Source organism: Podarcis raffonei, chromosome 6 (assembly GCF_027172205.1).
Source record: "Podarcis raffonei isolate rPodRaf1 chromosome 6, rPodRaf1.pri, whole genome shotgun sequence".
In the NCBI taxonomy this organism is placed as follows: domain Eukaryota; kingdom Metazoa; phylum Chordata; class Lepidosauria; order Squamata; family Lacertidae; genus Podarcis; species Podarcis raffonei.
In genome coordinates, this window is record NC_070607.1 from 78,071,797 (window position 1) to 78,085,725 (window position 13,929).

The following is a 13,929-nucleotide window of genomic DNA, read 5'->3' on the forward strand; positions in this document are numbered from 1 at the left end:
CCCTGTATATAATAATCTCAAACACTGGGATTCTAAAGAAACCTATGCCTGTCTGGCAAGTAATTATGCTGGTCCACTAATTAGTCTTCAGAAGCAAGTTAATATTATTAATAATAACAATCTTTGAGAATTTTGAAAGCTCTCACAAGCTGTGACAAGGCCTGGCTTACTTGATACAGCAAGCCAATTTGTGGCTGGCAAGGGCGGCGAGTATGTGTGCAGCCTACCAAACAGGAGGGTGTTTTTTTTAAAAAAAGGTGTTATAGTCTAAATGTTATATTTTACCAATTTAAATTAAGAAACCTGCGTTATTGGGTGGCTGATAAAGATACACTAATAGCGTCCCCTAATTAACTGCAGAAAAGGGTGGGGCCTAACATGCACTGCATCTGTAGGCAGAATCCCACCTGAAGCCGCGATCCTGTCCCCTCCCAATTCGCCTCGCCTCGTGCCTTTAGCACCTTCATTCATAGTCTCTCCCATTCATTCTCGCCCGCTCACTCCCTTTCCTTTTCCTTGCTCCATAACTAGCAGAAGTTCCTCCCATGCCCGTTGCAAAGTTCGGAGCAAACGACCTGGCAGAGCTCTCGCCCGCGCCTCCCTCCTTTTCCCAGGGTGCTATTTTTAAATAGGACACTTGCTCCGTCTCTCTCTCTCGTTTTCATCCCAGCCCGAAAGGGGGTGGCGGCGGTGGGTGTCTCTGTCCTCCATAAAAGGGTCCTGCAAAGTGGGCAGGGCTACGTGGGTTTATTTTCGGAGCAGCTCCAGGGATCCGATGGCCTTGTTAGGGCAGCTGTGACCTTTCTTCCCGGAGGAGGGTAGAAGGAAGGAGGCTGCGGGAGGAGGACAGCCGGAGAGGCTCGCCTGTCCAATGGGGCTTTGAAGAAGAGCCTGGCACCGCCCGCGCAACTAGCCGCGGGGGCCGCAGAAGCCCCGGGAGGGCGGAAGAGGCGAGGGCGCAAAGCGCGCCATAGGGGAGGGGGTCGCGGCGGTGGCGGCGGCCGGGGAAGGTTCAGCAAGGATCTTTACCCTTCTTGGCTCATAAAGGGGCCGGATGCTGCCGGCGTTTAGAAGAGGCTGCGAGGATGGTGTAGCAGAGGAAGGTTACCTTGCAACTAAGGTCTTGCAAAGGCTTGCCTCTTGCCCATCAGGGCGCTTGGAGAGAGCGCACGGGATGGGGAGGCCCGCGCCTTGCAGCTGAGCAGGAGTTTAGCCTTCTCTGCTACCTCCAAGGCCGGTTGGTAGAGTTTTCCTTCCATGCCTCCACACCTGACAGGCTAGCGTTGCCAAGCCGGAGAGTTGGTGGTCCCTGAGTTTTCTGAGCCTAGGAACAGCTTGCTTTCCACCTCCTCGCAGCCTCTTCCCTAGTTGCCCCTTCCTGGGCGAGGACGCCACGCCTGACCCCAAAGGTGGCCCTCCAGCATAGCTTGGCTATGCACCCCCACCTGCCACTTCCACTAATGGAGAAGTGATCTGGCCACGTAGGAAGGAGGGAACGAGCCAGAGAAGAGCACAGACCCCTGGCTTGACAGCATGAGCGGTGGCAGGTTTGACTTTGACGATGGAGGGGCCTACTGCGGGGGCTGGGAAGGGGGCAAAGCCCACGGGCACGGCATCTGCACCGGGCCCAAGGGCCAGGGCGAATACTCGGGCTCCTGGAACTACGGCTTCGAAGTGGTGGGAGTCTACACCTGGCCCAGCGGCAACACCTACGAGGGCTACTGGTCTCAAGGCAAGAGGCATGGCTTAGGGATCGAGACCAAAGGGCGGTGGCTTTACAAGGGCGAATGGACACACGGCTTCAAAGGAAGGTATGGGGTCAGGCAGAACGTCAGCAGCGGGGCAAAATACGAAGGCACCTGGAATAACGGTCTGCAGGACGGTTATGGCACGGAGACCTATGCTGATGGAGGTAAGCCTGGGCGGAAGGAAGTTGCTGGCCAGTGGGCTGTTTTCTCTCTGGGCTGCAGGGTGGAAAGCAGGGCAGGGCAGGGTCCTGGGAACCAGGCAATGTGCTATGTGAGCTAATGGCTGTGGCTCATTTAGCAGGCAAAGAATTGAGTTCTGGTCCCTCAACTGATGCTGGACAGGTGAGATTAAGGCCCTGTCCTCATCTTTCCAGCAATGCATGCTTTATACAAAATCTCAGCCCAGCATGCCTGTTTGTGCACAAGGGCTCTGAGGTGCGTAGACATCAGTGGGCGCACTTGCCGTTCTGCTAATGTAGCTGCTGAATGAACCATGCTGTCTATGCGCTTAAAAGAAAAAAGGCTTCAGGGTCAAAAATAGCCCATTCCCAGTGGCGCTCCTTAGTGCTCAGAGGTTGACGTCACAATGGGACCATTGCTTGGATTCTTCTGCAGTGCGAGTTGTGTGCCAGCCAGTTGTTCACTGGATGTGTGGTCATTCCACAGCATGCGCCAGATCTTGCCGCTTGGTTGACCATCTAGTGTGCAACACCGAATGCATCCAGAAGTGGCCGGCAGCTTCTGCCCATGGCAGAGGAGGCAGAAGGTGCTGTTGAGATGGAAGTAGCGTACTGCTTGCAAAAAGGCAACTTACTGGATTCCAAACCTGATGGTTGTCTATATGTCGTTTGTAAGAAAAGTCTGCTGGACCAGGCCAGTGGCCCACCTAGTCCAGTAACCTGTTCTCATAGTGGCCAACCAGATGCCTATGGAAAGGCCGGCAGCAAAAGTACATGTGTGTGCACTTATAACCAGACACAGAATTTACCCGGGTCTAGGGACATTCCTCTTTCAGGCATTGTATAGGTGGCTGAGAAATCACTTTTAGAGTAGTTCAGTTTTCCCTTTAGGAAAAGCTGGTGCAAACTTAAGAGCTTAAATACCTTCCTTAACATGGTGGTTCCTGAAAAGAAATAGACAAATCTGAGACTAATGGAGATATGTTTGGCCATTCTAAAGCAGACTGTGGCCTAATTAGACAACTATTAGTACTTTTAATACATAATCCGATGGGGATTTATCGACTGTTGTAATGACTCAAGATCTTCGTTCAGTCCAATTTGTCCTTTCTGTTTAGCAAGCTCATTTTTTCAGGGCAAGCATGGAGGGAGGGAGGGGAGAGCCCTTGTTGAACAAATGCTCAGCAATCGGCGACAAATAGGGAGAAAATGTTCAGCAGCAGGTGATAAGATGCTGCTATTGCTAATGTGTCGTCGTCCCCCCCCCCGTGCAAGTTCATCTGAAATCTTCGGTCCTGTTTGATTTCATGTATGTGAATCTATGTGGTATGCATTGTATTAGATATGCCATATGCTGTGGTGGGCTTGTGTAGCTTTCCTATATTCTGGACAAGCAAAATGCCTGCCGTAGTGATGGATTGTGATGTGAATGGAGGGCTTATATGCTGCTGTGGGTTGGAGATAACATTGCACTTCCTGCATGAGCGTCCTTTTCAAAGAATGGGTCATCCCATGTCAGGAGTGGAGGTTGGGTTTTGCTCTCCTTGCCTTGCTCTCCCCAAGCGGAGAGCCTAACTTTCCTATGGGACTGAATGGAAGACATTCACTTTTACCCAAAGGATGCATTTAGGGGTACCTTTGGGGGAAGGTCTAAGACTGTTCCCAGTTGCTGATGTTTCTGTCCTGGGAATCAAGCCAAGTCCTAGCTGTGTTCCTATCCTGCTCTTTTGTTTCTTGGTCACGCTAGCAGGGCCCAAGCAGACGTGGCTGGAGGAACACTTTATGTGGGCTCACCAGTCTATGTTTGCAGTCCCCAAGCCCATAACCATGCAGCAAAAACTGGCAACTGAATTGCAAATCATGTTTGAGGATGCAGTTTTATTTCTCTGTACCTGTACAAGATGCCTATATCTTGTGAGATTGGCTGGAGCCAATCAGAAGCAGTGTTAATGTGCTGCAAGCCCATGCCCTCCTCCAGAACAGAAAGTTCTAGGACTCACAGACAGAAGTGGGCTGCCCTACCCTATGCAATATGATCTCTCAAGAACTACAAGTCCCAGAGTTCCTTAGCTCCTGATGGCATATCCTCTATAGATAGGCAGGAGGAGCCAACAGGGTGTGGCATCTGAATGGCAAGACATCAAGTATCTAGGGGCAGCTAGTGCTAGTGCTGTTGTTTAGGATTTACAGGCCCCCAAGCACCTGGTCTCTAGACTGGGGTGGCAAAACCTTTCCCCCTCAAGGGCCACTTTGTCTCCTGGTGAACTTTCTAGGGACCACATTCCATTGGTGGGTGGGGCCAGTGGCAAAAGTGGGTGGAGCAACAGGTATGCATTTTCTTCCAGTCTTCCCCCTCCTGGAATAGAAGTACAGTGGTACCTTGGGTTACATACACTTCAGGTTACATACGCTTCAGGTAACAGACTCTGCTAACCCAGAAATAGTGCTTCAGGTTAAGAACTTTGCTTCAGAATAAGAACAGAAATCGTGCTCTGGCTGCGTGGCGGCAGCAGGAGGCCCCATTAGCTAAAGTGGTGCTTCAGGTTAAGAACAGTTTCACGTTAAGAACAGACCTCCGGAACGAATTAAGTACTTAACCCGAGGTACCACTGTACTTGCATCTTAAGGCTGTATGCAATGAATACAGATATTTTACATCAGGCAGAAACGTAAGGAATTACAACAAAGGGACTGAAGATTGTTTGGCAAAGACTTCTGTTGGAGGGAGAAGGGGGATAATGTTTGTACCATTCCCAGATGAACATTGTCTGTACACACAATTATGTTATAAACTGGCTGTTATCTATTAACAAATCTGTTATATGCCCCCCTTTGCCAGAATGACTACGGAGTAGTTTACATAAATAAGAGCAATACAATAAAAATGTGTAGATACAACAGATTAAAACAAAATATAGAGAGGTTACCTGGGTCTTTTGTCATGGTGCAAACATGCTCTGCGTATCCAGCACCACCCGTTTCAAAGTTTAAATGCAAACCAAAACTGAACTTGCTTCAATTTAAGAGTGAGGAGTTTTATATGGCAATATAAGCAGTTCATCAGGGTGTCAAGCAAACCATGTCAATTGTTGGGAGCGGCACAAATGGGTCTGAAGCTGTAGGTTTTGGTTTTGTTCCCGTTCCTAGAGATGTGTGTGAGCAAGGGTTACTTAGTGGCAGGGAAAAATGCACTTTGTACATGCCCAGAGGTGCTGCCTTACTCTCATGTTCCAGCCATTCAAAATCAGTTCTGGAGTTGAGGTCTGGCAAGTTCTCTTTGCTCAAACACCTTCAATATGTGCATATGTTTGTTTTTGAGATAATAATGTGCTGCATTACTGGGAATTCAGAAAGCGAGTCCATCCACTAAGCTGTTTGGAATCTGCAGAACTCCAAGGAGATTGAATGGTGAAGCTGCAGCGGCTGCATATTTCTTACAGCGGTTGAATATTTCCTTTTCCAGTCTACCATAATGATTACTGTACTTCGTTTTTGTGCTCTTGTCCAGTAGGCTATTTTTTCTGTTTAATTACTTAACTTGCATAAAATAACCAAATAAAACTGAGCTTGCAGAATAATAATAATAATAATAATAATAATAATAATAATAATAATAATTTTTGCATACTTTTTGTGGGCCATTTACAGGCTTTTGAATGTTTTCTGTCTTCACACACTTGTAATTTTGTTCTGTGAGTTATCTTTTTTTTATAGGAGACCATTTCTTCCAGATGTCTTTTGAACTGCTTTGTAAACTAGCTTCCATGGTGATTGATGGCTTCAACCAGCACTAAAACCAGTGGGGGTAGATTTGGCATTGAGATTTTGCAGGTGCTCATATGGCTCCTGCCAGCTCCTTCAATAGGAGAAGCCAGAGAAGAAGCGGTGGAATGTAATTGCATGGCTATTTCCCCCCTCAAAATACTAATAAGATCTTTAATGGGTGTCTTTGGTAACAAGCAGTATTATGAGAGGTATACCGTCCAATGAGTGCTATTAATAAGTATTGCATAGTGGCTAAGGGACTGAACAAGGACATCTTTGCTTCACATCTCATCTCGGCTGCAAACCCACTACGTGGCCTTGGGGAAGCCACTATCTCTCAGCCTCAGCATCCCTGCGCAGAACCTGAAAATAACGAGTAGAATGCTGCGACAAAATGTTGTAGCTTATCCCTGGTGTGTGTGTTACCTGAACTGGAAGTGTGAGTGGTTGGCACCTAAGAGAGAAGTCCCTGCTTCTACTTGGAGTCTTACTTCATGTGCAAAATTTGTTTTGTTTTATTTTCAGTTTTTGGGCATTTAAAATGTCAACTAGTTGCATGTCTGCATGCAAGTCAATGGAGTGTGAGGATTCTGCGTGCTTGATTTGGTCTGGGGGAGGTCTGAGGGGACAGTTTTAAGTAGATTTACCTTAGTTGCAGCCTGAGATGTCTCAATAATTTTTAACTTTGAGTCTGAATTAGCTCCTCCCCTGAGCTCAGTATTAACAATGTACAGTGGTACCTCGGGTTAAGTACTTAATTTGTTCCGGAGGTCCGTACTTAACCTGAAACTGTTCTTAACCTGAAGCACCACTTTAGCTAATGGGGCCTCCTGCTGCCGCCGCGCCGCCGGAACATGATTTCTGTTCTCATCCTGAAGCAAAGTTCTTAGCCTGAAGCACTATTTCTGGGTTAGCGGAGTCTGTAACCTGAAGCGTATGTAATCTGAAGCGTATGTAACCCGAGGTACCACTGTACTACATAGTAGGGCTATCATAAGCTGCTCTTTCTCAACACAGCCTTGAAACCTGCAATAGGATTATGGCAGTGAACAACACCTTAGAGTTCTTGTATATTATACTCAGCCCAACCTGCAAAGGGAGGATAAAAACTTTGTTGTAAGACATTCTCTCGGTTTCAGAACAAGCTGCGATAGGGGCTAATACTTCTGAAAAACCACTCAGGTTCAGTGTGAATCACCCTGCAGAGTTGCCATAAACCAATCTCTTAGACACAGCTCCTTCTAAACCTGTATTGTGAGGAGAGTTAAAAGGTAAAGGGACCCCTGACTGTTAGGTTTAGTCGTGGCCGACTCTGGGGTTGTGGCGCTCATCTCGCTTTATTGGCCAAGGGAGCAGGCGTACAGCTTCCGGGTCATGTGGTCAGCATGACTAAGTCACTTCTGGCGAACCAGAGCAGCGCATGGAAACGCCATTTACCTTCCCACTGGAGCAGTACCTATTTATCTACTTGCACTTTGACGTGCTTTCGAACTGCTAGGTTGGCAGGAGCAGGGACCGAGCAACGGGAGCTCACCCCGTCGCGGGGATTCGAACCGCCGACCTTCTGATCGGCAAGTCCTAGGCTCTGAGGTTTAACCCACAGCGCCATTAAATCAGAACTGTCTGATCCGGAGCTGAAGATAAAAATTCCCGGGTTCAATCCAAGCATCCTCAGGTGGGGGGGGGCAGAGATCCCAGTCTGAAACCCAGGAGAGATGCTATCAGCCGCTGACTGTATTGCCTGGCACATAACACCATAAAATTATTAAATTATACTCTGCACAAGCAGGAATCATGGTTTCTTTTGCCCTAACATGCACTGATTGTTAAGCTACCTTGAAGCCATGGTTTGTGGTTCGATTAGTGATGGTGGTTTTGTTAGGGTAGAGGAAACCACAACACCAGGTTCGCATGTCATGCCAAGCCAGCCACTTTGTGGTTTCCCTGCTTGCAAAGTAGGAGGGCTTCAGTTGCCAGCATTTAGCTCATGTGCTTTCTGGCTAGCTTAATGCTACATGCAAACACATGCTGTGTTTACCATGCTGGATAGACCAGGGTAAGGGTGCCTTTTGCCCTCTGTATGTTCCCAAACTACAACTCCCACTCACTTCACCAAGCATGACCAATGGCTAGGGATGATGGGTGTTGCAGTTCAGTAATGCTTGGAGAGCCAAAGGCTCTCCATACCTCAGATACACCCAGTGCCTGATTTATGTATAAGCTAAACAAGCTATAGCTTAGGGCCCCGCTCTCTTGGGGGCCCCCCAAAAAATTAAAGGAAGAACAACAACGATGTACATTTCTAAAATATGATTAAAATAAAATAAAATAAAACCTACATACAGCAACAGTGTTTTGTGTTGTGTAGGCTCCTATGATGTAAGTACAGTGGTACCTCAGGTTACATATGCTTCAGGTTACACACGCTTCAGGTTACAGACTCCGCCAACCCTGAAATAGTGCTTCAGGTTAAGAACTTCGCTTCAGGATGAGAACAGAAATTGTGCTCCGGCGGCGCGGCGGCAGTGTGAGGCCCCATTAGCTAAAGTGGTGCTTCAGGTTAAGGACAGTTTCAGGTTATGTACGGACCTCCGGAACGAATTAAGTACTTAACCCGAGTTACCACTGTAATGGTCCCCGTCTGCTAGCCTGCTCCCTAAAATCACTGGTTTGCTCATTTCTATATATAGGGTGCCTACATTCTGCATGTGCAAATGGCTTTAGATACCTATTAGGTCCATAAATTACTATATAGCATATATTCAACACAAAAAACAGTGACAATTAGTTGTTGACAAAGGACAGTTGGACATATAAAGAGCCCCATTACCTTCAGTAGCTTAGGGCCTCATCAAACCTAAATCCGGCACTGGATACACCAATAATCTGATGATATAAGGGAGCTTCTTACATTTCTGATTCCCAATTTCCTCTTTTCATTCTCTTCCATGGGATATTTCCTGACATCAGATGTACAGTGCTTAAGTTTATAATGGTGCAAGCGTTTGGTCGTTCTTCTAATTAGGAAGTTTTTCCAACTCCTTGTTTACTCGCTTTGCTTGTCCCCACGCTCCCCACAAGCTTTCTTCAAGTGATCTCTGGGATGCTTCTCTAGGACACTTGGGAATTTTCTAATGGTAAAGTGATTCATTAAGTTGACAGTTAAATATTTCACCCTTGGAGATCCCTGCTGCTATTTTGAAGCGGTTCTCATGGGAATGAAAAAGAAAGAAATTCTAGTGCTTATACTAAAGAAATCAGTCTCCCCAAAGACACCTGTATCAGGGAGAAATTTTACATTTGTGACAGGAGAAGGATATACTATAACATATCACAACTGAGGGAGTGTAGGAATTCCTGTGGGAACGTTTTCATAACTTTATGATTTGTTTATTTATTTGTTACATTTATACCCCAGCCTTTCTCCTCAAGGTAGTGTACGTAGGTCTCCTCTTCCCCATTTTATCCGCACAACAACCCTGTGGGGTAGGCTAGGCTGAGAGGAGTGACTGGCCCATTCAGCTTCATGGCTGAATGGGGATTTGAACCCTGGTCTCCCAGGTTCTTGTCAGGCATTGAAACCTCTACACCACACTGGTTTCATTTTTTAAACACACACACACACATATAGGGCTCAGATTAACAACACCATCCTATACATGCCTATGCAGAAGTTAGCTGCATTGAATTCAATGGTGCTTATTCCAAGGTAAATTTATGTAGTCACAGTCTGATAGCTAGCTCATAACCTGAGCCTTTTAGCGATATGTGGGACACTGGAGTGTTTGAGAAGCTTAGGAAAGGGAAAATATAGTTTCCCTTTCCCACTCTACTGAAACATCTCCACTTAGTGCAAGGAGAAGCATTTTTAACTTCATGGCATGAATTTTCCCCAACCACAAATCCCTCCTTCAGGGCACTGTAAGTCACAGTTAGCCAACATGGCCGCTTCCAGGTGTTCATCCCGGACCATTGGCCATGCTTGGCTGGGGATGGTGGATGTTGGAGTCCAAAAACATCTGAAGGCTCCCATGTTGGCTTTTCCTGCTGTATGTTGTTAAAAGGATCCGTTCTGTTCCCCCTCAGTTTTCCTTTTTTCAGAGAAGAAAACCCTCAACTAACGCTCTTGGCATTCTGCGATTCAACCCTCTTCAATGTTCCTTAAGTCCTAAGGCTGGAGGAATGAAGCTTCCAGAAGTTGCTTGTTGGGCTTTTCTCAGGGGTTCACTTGTGAATTTGTTCACAAATCATTACAAATTGTTGTTTAAAAAGGAATATACTTTCCTTATTTGAATCAGTGTCCTACCCTTTCCTTTGTCAATAGTTTCACCTAAACACTGATTCTGATAGTACTGATAATAATAATTTTATTATTTATACCCTGCCCATCTGGCTGTTGCCAAGTAGAGAGACTGTGACTGGTCCCAGGTCACCTCCCCAGTGAGCTCCATGGTTAGGAGTGAGGATTAGAAACTTGGTCTCCTAGGCCCTTCACCTTAACCACTACACCACACTGCCATTAAAATTGCCAGCACACAAACAGACAAGGGAGGTTTCTCTCACATCTCCATTCTTTCCAGGGATTGATTTAGAGCTGAAACACAATTCAACAGCCAGCAAGAATTAAGGTTCGAAGAAGCTGGCTTAGGCCCCTGTTCCTCTTGGCTCGGCCTTGTCTACCAAAAGGCTTTCACAAGGAAAGGATTTCCTCAGAGATGCTTTTAAATGCAGAGAGCAGGGTTTAAGGCCAGGGCTCTCAAAGTGTGTGCTCTGCCACTGAGCAAGTGTCTTTTCCCATCCAGAGCTATTTAACCTTAGGTGACCATTTTATGTTTTCGTGCCTTTCTTTCTGGGCTCTTTCTTGTCCTTTGGCTTCTTAGCTTCCCCAAGGATTATTGTGCTTTGCTAACATGACAGAAATCGCTGGCAGTCAGTGGCTATAAAAATACCCCATGGCCATTTGCCTGTGAGAAAGCAAATCCTTGGGGGAGCTAATTCTTTTATACTGGTAATAAATATTTGTATTTCTCCAGCATGTTTCGTCCCAGGATACTCTAGCTGAATGGGGATTTGGGTGGTTGGTTGCAGAGCTGGTGGTTTACAAATTTGGGGGGTGAGGCTCCTAATAGCGAGTGATGGATTGAGCCAAAGCGGGTTTCTTTGGGTAGGTTGCTAGTTACTGAGGTAACCACATCAACAAAAGGACGACAATCAAGGGAGAGAGAAACTCTGCTGTGAGGGAAATTAATGTTCTGAGGCAATTGGTGGGAAGGAACTAGCTTCCTTCTGGGGAAGCGTTCAACTTGGCTCCAGTGAGGGAGTTTTTGCTGTATTTCAATTAGTTTGGTATTAGGAATACACAAACTTGCAACAAAAAGTTGTTCAGGGTTTCCCCCCCCCTCCTTCACATCCACCCTTTCCCTCTGGCTTGTTGGTATCCCTCCATGAAATGTTGGGCATGAACAACAAATACACTCATGAATGACACACGTCTTTCTGTTAGTCTTTATCCTTCGCAATTGCATATTGCATTCCAGTTTAGTTCTAATTTCATTTGTACAATAATGTATGCTCTGATTGTCCCTATTTATCTGGTAAAACACTATTGATACCTTCCAGAGAAATGTTAGCCCCAAAGTATCTGAATGACTTTGCCCCCAAATATCTGAAAGACTGCCTCTTCCCCTTCAGACTCTTGAGCAGGGGTTGATAACAAGTGGCCCACAGGGGTCATTTAAACGGCCCCCGAGTCGCCCCCGAACTGAGCCGCCCGCTTGGTGAGTCCCTGTGCGCTGATCTAAACCAGCACAGAGCGGGAACTCGCTTGCGCGGCGCCAAAAATCGCGTCTGTGGAGATGCAGAAGCCAAAAATCACATCTGTGCAGACCCAATCCGGCCCACGGAGCAATCTCCGCGGGGGTGAACCAGCCCAGGTGAGGTAAACCTTGCCGAACCCTGCTCTTGAGTGTTCAGCTTAGCAATGGTGCCCCTCTTAGTTGTTCCACCACCCACAGAAGTTTGGGGTTGGCAGTCTGGGAGAGGGCATTCTCTGTTGCAGCTCCTAAGTTGTGAAATTCCCTCCCTACATAAGTGCGCCTGGCACCTTCATTTCCATCGTATGCTGACAACATCCTTCAGGTTGTCTAAAAAGAGAGGAGCCCAGGATTGGAGAGCAAATATTCAGATGCCCTATTCTGGCAAAAAAATAGCAGGGGTTTGCAGCACCCATACCCAGCCTCTCCTGAAACTTGCAAAATGGCCCATGGTGAGTAACATCTCTGGGTAGTTCCCTCATGCCACCAGAGAACATCTCCAGCCACAGAGGCAGTGTACAGATGCTACCTTTGGACTCATGGTGGAGGGAAAATTGTATTTGCTGAATGGGAAATGAGCACACAGTTCATTTCCTGCTCAGCCAACATAAGGGACCATTTTGTGGGTGATTTTGGGAAGGCTATTGATTGCTGTCTGAATAACTATGATTTCAACCGTGTTCTTCAGGAAATGTGGTGTAACTAACTTCACTATTGCTCTTGATTGTAGGTACATACCAAGGCCAGTTCACCAATGGAATGCGCCATGGTTATGGCGTCCGGCAGAGTGTCCCATATGGCATAGCAGCTGTAGTCCGCAACCCTCTAAGGACCTCCCTTACTTCCCTCCGTAGTGAGCACAGCAATGGCACCCTGTTGCAACATGACTCCCCATCAGCAAACCTGGAGAACTTTCCCATGACACCTACGATCACCCGTGGTGGCTTTGCTCTCAGCCTGTACGCGGATGCTGATGTGGGCAAGCTGAAGAAGGGAGGGCTCTTCAGGCGGAGTTCCTTGTTTGGGAAGTTGAAGAAATCCGACTCTAAGACTTCCTTGGCCAGCCAAAGGAGCCGACTCAGCTTTCTCAAGAGCGAGAGCGGGATGAGCTCCACTGGTAGCGATGCCACCTCCACAGCTAGCCTAGGAGAAGGAGCCGAGGGAGAGGACTTCCCGCCTTTTGACGCTGATATCGATGCCACCACGACAGAGTCCTATATGGGTGAGTGGAAGAATGACAAGCGCTCTGGGTTTGGCGTGAGTGAGAGATCAAGTGGCCTGAAGTATGAGGGTGAATGGCTGGATAATGTACGGCATGGATACGGTTGCACCACTTTGCCTGATGGTAAGAAGGAAGAAGGGAAATACCGAATGAACGTCCTGATCAAAGGCATGAAGAAGAGGGTGATACCTCTGAAAAGTGCCAAGATAAGGCAGAAGGTGGACAGGAGCCTGGAAGGGGCTCAGAGGGCAGCAGCCATCGCCAGACAGAAATCTGAGATTGCAGCTTCTAGGTAAGAGCCTGAGGCTTGACATTTACTATGTGAAAGTAGAAGGAATCATCCAAAGTATCACTTTTAATTGAATAAGTGTTCGCAATTGATGATTAAGATAGGGATGGGCAACCTTTGGCCCTCCAGATGTTATTGGATTCCAACTCCCCATCACCCCAGCAGCTTAATCAGGGGTGGTGGGAGATGTAGTCTAGGAACATTTAGAAGGCCACAGGTTCCCCATCTTTTGTTTAAGAAATATTTGTAGATAAGATGTACATTAAAATAAATCTCCATTTCTGGCAAATTCTAGTTTTGGGCAGATGAGGAAATCTAAAGTTCCGAGAAACTAAATAACATAGTTAATTACTGCTAGGACATGAAAGTTACTGTCTTTTGACATATCCGCTGCACAATGATGGATGAGGAAAGATAAATCCATTTTGTATCTATTAAATATACTTGTGTACAAATAAGATGTGTATTAAAACAAACCTCAATTTCTGGCAAATTCTATTTCTGGGCAGGTTTAAAATTCTGATAAATGGAGCAACATAGTCAATTACATCCATGAGATAAAACCTACTATCTTCTGACATGTCCACTACACATTGATGGGTGAGGAACTTAAGAAGGATAACAAAGAACAATCTGTTTGGTGTGATTGATTTTAGATATGTCTCATGACTGATATGGCTGATTACATATAGACCAAGAATTGTGTATCATCAAGGAGCAATCGTTTTGGGAATGATGCTTTTGGTGAGATCTGCCAAAATGTGAAAACAGAAGTTGTGCATTTTAGGCAGACCTTGGTTCCTGTGTTAACACCATCCTGATGGGACAGGCAGCACCAGCATTATATCTAGCCAGGTTATCTACCTTGGATCGTTCCTTTGCAGCTGTGTCTTTAACCTGCCCTACATCTGAT

At 46.5% G+C, this 13,929-nt stretch overlaps 1 protein-coding gene across 5 annotated transcripts in view; it reads left to right on the forward strand.

Annotated features, from left to right (window-relative positions):
• The first annotated feature begins 480 nt into the window (after positions 1-480).
• The window catches only part of JPH2 (junctophilin 2), a 63,638-nt gene continuing 50,189 nt past the window's right edge, over positions 481-13,929 (forward strand). The window contains exons 1-2 of one of the 5 annotated variants that reach the window (XM_053394136.1): positions 481-1,912; positions 12,236-12,727. In XM_053394136.1, coding sequence (XP_053250111.1) covers positions 1,534-1,912; positions 12,236-12,727 — 871 coding nt within the window. In that variant the 5' untranslated portion in view covers positions 481-1,533. Of the gene's footprint in view, positions 1,913-10,122; positions 10,511-12,235; positions 13,020-13,929 lie in introns of those variants that run through there. The other 4 variants (XM_053394135.1, XM_053394134.1, XM_053394132.1 and 1 more) reach the window with 4 other exon arrangements.